The sequence below is a fragment of the Nannospalax galili genome, unplaced genomic scaffold (assembly GCF_000622305.1).
Source record: "Nannospalax galili isolate Female #2095 unplaced genomic scaffold, S.galili_v1.0 scaffold1798, whole genome shotgun sequence".
In the NCBI taxonomy this organism is placed as follows: Eukaryota; Metazoa; Chordata; class Mammalia; order Rodentia; family Spalacidae; genus Nannospalax; species Nannospalax galili.
In genome coordinates, this window is record NW_008341341.1 from 489,537 (window position 1) to 498,111 (window position 8,575).

At 50.7% G+C, this 8,575-nt stretch overlaps 1 protein-coding gene across 3 annotated transcripts in view; it reads right to left on the reverse strand.

The window, feature by feature from the left end:
• Positions 1-2,486: 2,486 nt before the first annotated feature.
• Tmem222 (transmembrane protein 222) overlaps positions 2,487-8,575 on the reverse strand; it is a 13,022-nt gene continuing 6,933 nt past the window's right edge. The window contains exons 2-7 of one of the 3 annotated variants that reach the window (XM_029565215.1): positions 7,581-7,665; positions 6,637-6,668; positions 4,638-4,734; positions 4,441-4,571; positions 3,257-3,354; positions 2,487-2,993 (exon numbers count right to left, since the gene is read on the reverse strand). In XM_029565215.1, the coding sequence (XP_029421075.1) occupies positions 3,267-3,354; positions 4,441-4,571; positions 4,638-4,734; positions 6,637-6,668; positions 7,581-7,665 (433 nt within the window). In that variant the 3' untranslated portion in view covers positions 2,487-2,993; positions 3,257-3,266. Of the gene's footprint in view, positions 3,355-4,440; positions 4,572-4,637; positions 4,735-6,636; positions 6,669-7,580; positions 7,666-8,575 lie in introns of all 3 variants that reach the window. The other 2 variants (XM_029565216.1, XM_008836776.2) reach the window with 2 other exon arrangements.

The window sequence follows — 8,575 nt, forward strand, 5'->3', positions numbered from 1 at the left end:
TGCTTCACTTCCACCTGCCCAGCTTCTGGGAGGTTCCTCTGGCTGCCACACTGGGCCGTCCAGCTCTTTCTTGCCTAGTAGTCAGAGGGCTTTTACAATACACAGTTGTCCAAAGCTAGAGAGATGGCTCAGTGGTTAAGAGCACTGGCTCCTCTTGCAGAGGACCTGGGTTCGATTCCCAGAACCCACGTGGTGGCTAACAACCATCTGTAACCAGTTCCAAGGGAATCAGACACTCTCTTCTGACCTCTATGGGCACTGCACAACACAAGTGCACTTACACACATGCAGGCAATACACTTATACACATTAAAAAACAAAGAACCCCCCCCACAATGTTGTCACTCCCCAGGTTTGAAAGGTGCCACAGCTAGCCACAACTCTTTGAACAAGCCCAGACTCCTTTACACACTCACCCAGGAGTCTCCTGTCTAGCTAGATGGTCCCCCCCTTTCAGATGTTCAGCTCCTCAGCCTGACCCTTTGGATGACCTTGGTGTATCTGGCTGAATGTCCCTTGTTGCCCATCCTGAGTCTGGACAGACTTTTTTCTTTAATTATTACTTTTATTTTATGTGTATGAGTGTATTACCTGCATGTATGTGAGTGCATCCGTGTCGCCAATGCCATGAAGGTCAGAAGAGGGCTTCAGATTCCCCTGGAATTGGAGTTAAGGACAGTTCGTAGCCATCATGTGGGTGCTGGGAATCGAACCTGGATCCTCTGCAAGAGTAGTCAGTGCTCTTAACTGTTAAGTCCCTGGACAGACATTTTTAATGTGTACGAGTGTTTTGTCTGCATGTATGTAAGTAGACCACATGCATGCCTGGTACCCAGGGAGCTCATTCCATTCCCTGGAAGTGGAGTTAAGGATTGGTGATAGTTGCCACATAGGTACTGGGAACTGAACCTAGGTCCTTGGAAGAGTAGCAAGTGCTCTTAATTGCTGAGCCATGTCTTTAGCCCCCAAGAGAATTTATTTGTGATGTGTTATGTTTTGCCTATATGTAAGTGAACCATGTACAGCAATGCTTGCAGAGGCCAGAAGAGGGAGTTGGATTCTCTGGAACAACTTTCAGTTCAGTCTTTCCATCATGGGGTGTGGGGACCAAGCTGTCATGCTTGCACAGCGGCTACTTCTACTGAATAACTGTCTTACTTGGCCCTCCTCCCACCTGGTATTTGAGGCAGGGTCTCCTGCTGTTTCTGCCGCTGTATGCTCCAGCTAGCTGGCCCATGAGCTTCTGGGCACTTCTGCCTCTGCCTCCATCTTGAAGTAGGAGAGCTGTGATTACAGATATACACCACTGAACCCAGCTTTATTTGATTTTCATGTGGGCTCCAAGGACTGAACTCAGGCCATCAGACTTATATATGAAGTGCTTTTAATCACTGAGCTGCTGCATATGTGGATTTTAATTTTTTTTGAGTGTTTTGCCTGCATGTTTATGTACATGAGTGCCTGGTGTCAGCAGAGCCGGTAGATCCCCTGGAACTGAGGTTAACATCCTTGTTACCCACCCAGTTGGGTGCTGGGAACCCAACCTGGGTCCTCTGCAAGAATAGCTCTTGATGGCTGAGCCGTCTCTCCAGCCCCTCACGTGGCCATATCTGTATAAATACGCTTTCCTTTGTAGAACTGACGTGGCAACAGACATCTCATAGGGCTGCTTTTTTAACTTCCAGCATCTACCCTTCCTCTGTCACAGCACCATGCCCTTTGATGAAAGTCCCCACAAACTCTCCTTTGGCCCCAGCAAAGTTGGCTTTGAGCCTTGGGCTCACTCTTCCTCTGTGAACTTGAACAAGTTACCTCAGTGCTCATTTCTTCATCTGTAATGTGGGGCCGATAGTGCCTGCCTTGCATGACTGTCTTCAAGGTACATACAGTACTGTACTACAAAGCCTAGGACAGTGAGTGCTGGGGATGCAACCCAGGGCTACACAAGGACTGCCACTGAGTCACGTGCAGCTTTTAAGCTGGGCCTTGGTGGAAGGCAAAGGGTAAGAGGTGGGCACATCCTGCAGGGTATGTGGTGAAGCACCTGGAAGGCCCCGGCAGCCACATAAGAGGCACCAAGGAGCAGACTAGTCAGTGACAAGACTGTAGGGTCAGCACGGGGAGCTCAGCAACATGGCTAACATATGGCCATTCCTCTTGGCTTACCAGAACTGTACACTTCTGGTTGAGGGAGCAGGTCATACCAGAGCAAGTCTGGTCTTCTCAGTGCCAACCCCAAGCCTGTCAAGTTCTTCCGAACAGGGAAAATGGGAGGGCTTTTCTTCAGAAGGGAGCTTGGAGCATAGTAGGGACTTCCCATAGGCTGTGCACAGGATTCACCTAAGGAATGCTGACCTACCTGTAAGTGCCACAGCCTGGAAAAACTTGGCCATGGCACTGGCAACCACATCTCTCTTCATCCCAAGGACACCACAATATGTGACACCACGGCGCCCCAGAAGGGAGAACACGATGACAGGCAACACCTGGATTCAAAACTCTTTATTTTCTGCCAGGGAGCCCCTCACAAAGGAACCCACCAGGCAGGGGGCGAGGTGGACTACACAGGCCCCGTTCTAACAACCTGAAACAGACCATCCACTCCATGGTGGTACTAGGTACTCTGATGGTTTACTCACACTTTGGATCTAAGGGGTGCCACTATCAGCATGAGGAACTCCCTGGGTTGGGGCCAGTGGAGTTCACCCTCCCTGCTTTACAGGGGGCACACTGCATTCACCAAGCCCCAGGCTGCAGGGGACACATTATGCTAGTGCAGCTCTGGCAGCTCTGGGAGAGGAACCCAGCCAGACCCTCTGCTCCCTTCGAGGCCAGCAGAGAAGGCTCCAAGTTGTTTGGTACACAGACTTATCAGAATGTCCTGCCCCACCTTGGGGCCAGAAGGCAGCACGGCACTGCTGTGTCCAGCAGGTCCTTGTCCTCGCTGGACCCTGGGATATGACAGAAGTCCAGTGGCAGTGGCAGGATGAGCTCTAAGGGAGGTAAGACCTTAGAACTTAGGGGGAGGACAAGGAGGACGCCATGAGCGGGGTCATACACCCAGGGAGAAAACAGGGAGCTTCTGAATGGCCAGTGAGTCACAACAAGCAGATGCCCTGCCTCACACCCTCAGACCTTCTATGCCAAGCCCTGACTCTACTTCCAACCAGGAGGCCAACCTTGCCTTTGAGGGTGGGGATAAAGAATCTGGGACCAAAAAGTGGTACAAGGGCCTCCTTGGGAAAGTTTGGGCCACCTGAAAGCCATCACCGCAGGTTGAAGACGAGACTGACAGTCAGGATGATGCCCAGGAGGAGGACAAAGGGCAGCCAGGTCTTCACGAAGGCCCCGACACTAACAGTGAGAGGAGTCACAGGGAAGACAGGGTCAGGTAAGCAGGTGAATGACCCAGAACCAACCCCCATCTCCAACCCAGACAAGGCTTAAGTTCCTAAGAAAGCCCTGGAACCATACTTTCATCTGTCAACTTGGTTAGCCAAGGAAAAGGGCTTTGAATGGGACCCACTATGGAGGACCACCAACTCCTGCTGGAGATCTAGATACCACTGGCCTGTACATGAGGAAGGCTCATATTGTCTGGGTCTCAGTGGCTCTATTTACAATCACTTATCTTGAGGTCTCCAGCATAAAGACCAGGAGCTTCCATTTTAGTGTGGAAGCTACAAATGCCCTCTGGCCCTCGTGGGACCCACTGAGAATGGTGGCATCAACAAATGTCAGCACAGTGTTATTGTGGCTAGAGCCATGGGGCTGGGAGTCAGGGCCTGAACCCAACCCTGCTCTGCCTCAGTCCTCCTGTGCCCAGTTATGTTCTTTTGGGGGACCTCTAAAGCCTTCTAGGGTAGAAAAAGACCCCTGAGAGGTTCCTCTCCAGAAGCTCTTAATCATAAGTCCACAGGAAGGTAGCCTGATCAACTGAAGTCTGGGCTCTGTTGTGGGACCCAGGGCAATTCACTCAAACCTGTCTGAGCTCTTTTAGTGTGAGCTGGGAATGTCTTGGACCTCACAGGGTCATGAGGCTACAATTCAAAGGTCTACCTGGATTATGAGCCCAACTGTACAGAAGCCTGCCTCTAACAAGGGATGCATGGGAAGGGACCCTTGGAAGTAGTCACACCACCTAAACATCTATTAGATTCCTGGCCTCCCAAGAAACCAGAACTACAACCATAACCCAGAGGCAGCTACCCAGAAACTCATAGTGAACAAGTGCAACAGCTCAGCTAGGAGCCCACGTGGAGGAGACTTTGGTCCAGCTACCTCACTCTCCACCAGGGACTTAGCTAATCATTCATTAACCTCGGAGCTCCGACTGTCTCTGTTCTAACCGTCCCTGGTAAATGAACAGCTCCAGTGACAGCCCTTCCAGGATCCTTGGAAGAGCAGCCCAGGGGTCATACAGGTGAGAAGACAGCTCACCTGACGTACTTCCCATAAAGCAGGCAGAAGAAGCAGAGTGTCACCATATTCCAGTTGGTGCTGTTGTTGTAACGCATCAGGTTCAGGGCCAATGCCACATGTGAGTGGCAGTTGTCACAGCAGAGATTGTGCTGGAGGGGCAAGAAGGGTTGGGTCAGACTGGGCTGGGGGATCCTCCCACCCCCGCTCCCACCTACCATGCGGTGCTTGTACTCTTCAGAGGCATCATGAACTGCTGTGTCCCACGCGTTGGGCCCACTAGCATATACCTGTGCGGGGTCCAATTTCCAGAATCTGACAGGAAAGAGGAGAGTTCTGGGTACTGGCTCATCCCTGAGTGGCTTTCCAGCTCTATGAATATTCTTTGAGTCCTGCTGTGTACCTGACCCTGAGCTGGGTGCCAAGGCCATGGGTGTGAGCCAAATCCAGGTCTAGTATTGGATAGCAATTTCCTCCCAATTGAAACATTCCCTTCTGGAGAGACGAGGGAGGATCCTGAGACTTAGAAAGCAAAGGAAGTTTATAAGGCTCAGGAGACCCCTGAATCAAGACTCATAAGGCCCTTCCTTAAGGTTATGTGCAACTATTCCTGGGGATGAGACTGACTTGCCTGCAAGCCCTACAGAAAGCTCCAGGCCCACAGGTTTAATGAGTTGTACCCATGATGCGTAGGCTTTTTGGTGGTGTAGCTGTCTTCTGAATTTCCCATTCCTGTAAGGAACCTCAGTATTATAGGTTCACTAAGTTAGTGGGTGGAATCAGTTCTTTGGTCTGTCATGAGTGCCCTATCTGGGGGGAAGAGAAGTTTGTTTGGAGAAGGTGTACTCTCCAGGAAGTGACGTCACAGCAGGACAGATCAGACAACTGTAACAGGACAAGATGACCGATGGCGTCATAGCTCCTGAGAGGGAAGGGCTACTGCAGTCCAAGGTGCTGTGGTTTGCCTATCTGCCCCTCCTCCGGTGTGCTGAAATCTTAATGGCTGAGGTGTCAGAAGCTGAAACCTTTTTGAAGTGACTGAACCACGGAGTGGGGTTAGTGAACTAAGAGAGGCCTGAGGCTCCTTGCCCCTTCAGCCACGTGAGGATATAGGCACTGTGGGCCTCATGAGGCACTGGATGAATCAGAACCTCGATCTTGACCTTCCTAGCCTCCAAAGCTGTGTGAAATTTCTGTTGTTTATGAGCCACCCACTCAATGGTATTTTGTCATGGCAACCTGAGTAGATGAAGACAGAAGGTTTTCTGGAGGCAACACCTGAGTCTAGGCTGAAGGAAGAAGGTTAGGTGAGCACTGGAGGCTGTGGGAACAAAGTGGGAGGTATAAAACTGTACAGTGTGTCCCAGAAATAAGTGACGGGGCAATGCTGAAGGATTCAGAAGGAGAAACAAAGTGATAGGTGACAGAGTGCTGGCAGATGAGGAAGGAGATGCAGCCTTGAGTGTCACAGAGGTTTACCCACCAGCAGCATTCTCCCCAAGTCACCTGAGTGAGTGGGCGAGATGCTAGTGGGAACAAAGCCCATGAACACTGGACTGGGTAGGAGTGGATGCTTTAAGCAATGGAGCGTCCCAGTGGTCTCAGGCTGGGAGTGCTAGGGCCAGAGTGCCCTGAGGTCATTGTGAGGAGGAGGGAATGGCTTCAGGAAGAAATGTGGTGACAGTTAAAAACCACTGTGGCCTGGACTTGGGTCTCAGGGCTCCTGCTCAGAACAGATGTCCTTACAACTGCCTTTGGAAAACACAAAACTAAACAGGTCAGAACAAACTGTCTTTGAAAATCAGTCCAGGAGCAAATGCCCAGCCCAAAGACCCCCAGACACCATGCCTGGCCAAAAAGTGGTTTGTTCATTTGTTCTTTTTGGGGGTCTTTTTGAGTTAGGGTCTCCCTGTAGCCCCAGATGGCCTGGCACTTGCTATGTAGACCAGGCCAGCTTTGATCTCACAGAGATCCTCCTGCCTCTGCCTCCCGAGCACCGGGATTAAAGACCTGTACCACCACACTGTCCATAGCAAAAGGCCCAGTCAGGGACTGGTGCACTAAGTGCTCAAAATGAAGCTAAAATGTCCTCATGGACCCTGGCTGTCTCTCTCACAACTGTCGGTAATGGCTCTTGCTGTGCCTCACAGGGCCTGGTCTGCTGATCTGGGCAGGAGGAACCTGGCCCTAGGGCCAGGCACAAGGGTGTTCACTTACTTGGCAGGTTTTCCGAAGGCCATGTTGTCTTCCTGTTGAGGGACAAGAGCAGAGGTCAGTAGAGAAACTACACCCAGTCTGGATGACAATCTAAGTCAGTGCTGAGGCACAAAGTGGTACAGCATCTGAAGTCCCATTAGCAGCACTTCTGTGGAAAGGACGCAGTGCCCTCTCTGGGCGGTCTTCTCTGATCTTTGCTTATAGGCAGCAAGTTTCCTTCATACCATGTTAGCCCTCTGGCCTCCCAGTCCAACAATGACAGCTCACATAGGACCTGACAGCCTAGCACCTTCAGAGCAGGACACAGGCGACCAGGTCCACAGAGCTTTCTTTAGAGGGAGAGGTGGTAAGGAGTGCTATACTCCTTATGCAGTGAGACACTGTCTCTCTTGGGTGTGCGCTCTCTCGCTCTCCCTCACAGCAGAAATACTGTTTTTGTTTTGTTTTTTTGAGACAGTCTCATTCTGTACTCCAGAGTGACCACTATATAGCCCAGGCTAGCCCTGAACTCTTGGCAATCCTCCTACATCTGCCATCATGTGATGGTTGATGCCACCACATTCCAGGTTCAGCTATCTGAAAACTGGCAGATTTTGTGTGCATCTGGAGAGAGCCCCTGGTCCATCCAAAGGAAACAGATCTGAGAATACAGCTGGTTCATTCTAGAAGCCCACCCTGGGAACTAAGTCAGCCTCTTATGTCGCCAAACCACAGCTCACACATTCTGAAGGTCCAGAGATATGGGTCCTGAATGGCCTGATTCCACTCTTGCCACTAACACCTACCATGTCTTGGAACCTCAGAGATGGGGGCAGAGTGCTGTGCCAGTTACCTAAGAATCCTCTGGCCACATTGCCTTCCTGGCTAGTTCTGGAGGCAAGAGAAGGAAGGGGTAAAACACTGTGAGGGGTAGAGGGCTAGGTCCAGGCAAAATGGGGACTCACTGAGACAAAATAGGGGCCAGCAAAGTCCCGAATGACTCCTGTGGATGTGCAGATGCCCATGTGGCCGATGATGGGGAAAAACCACCTGCAAAGAAAGGACAGAGCTGAGGGGACTTTCAGCCAGTTAGACAGATGCCAGGGCTGCTTCAGCCAGCTGGAGGAGCGTGTGAATACAGTATTTCATGGTGAATGCTCATTAGGGTGGTCTAGAGGAGGGGGAAGCCCCAAAGAAAGGCAGCTGTGAGTCAGCGGCACAATGAACACCCTGCACCGCTGCCAGAAGGCCTCCCACAGAAAGGACTGCAACCCTGAGCACAGGAGAGTGCAAAGCAGCTGGAACATTCATTCTCTGCTGGGGCGGAGGTGGTGGGGGGGGGAGGAGTCAACACTTTCCCTTTGGGAAACTGTGAGGTACTGCAAGCTATGCCTTAGCAGTTCCACTGCTGAGGAGGCACAGAAATGAGCTCTGCGCCACCAAAAATGTGCACAGAAATGCTCCTAGTGCCTTAAGTGCTTGCCTAATATATACCAAGTCTTGGCTGTGAGAAACAAATGAAAAAATCCTCATTGAACTGTACTCTTTTTTTTTTTTGGTCTTTTTGAGACAGGGTCTCCCTGTAGCCCCAGCTGTTCTGGAACTCACTATGTAGGCCAAGGCCAGGCTGGCTTTGAACTCAGAGACCCGCCTGCCTCTTCCTCCCAAATGCTGGGATTAAAGGCATGTGCCACCAAGCCCGGCTGAACTGTACTCTTAAATGCATACCTTTTATATATGTAAATTATCTCAAATTTATTTTACTTTATTACTATTATTTTTTGAGACAAGGTTTCCCTGTAGCCCCTGCTGGCCTGGAACTTGCTATATAGATCAGGCTGGCCTTGAACTCACAGAAATCCACCTGCCTCTACCTCCCAAGTGCTGGGATTAAAGGCATGCACCACCACACCTGGCTCTACTTTATTATTTTTGAAATATTTTATCATAAAAATATATA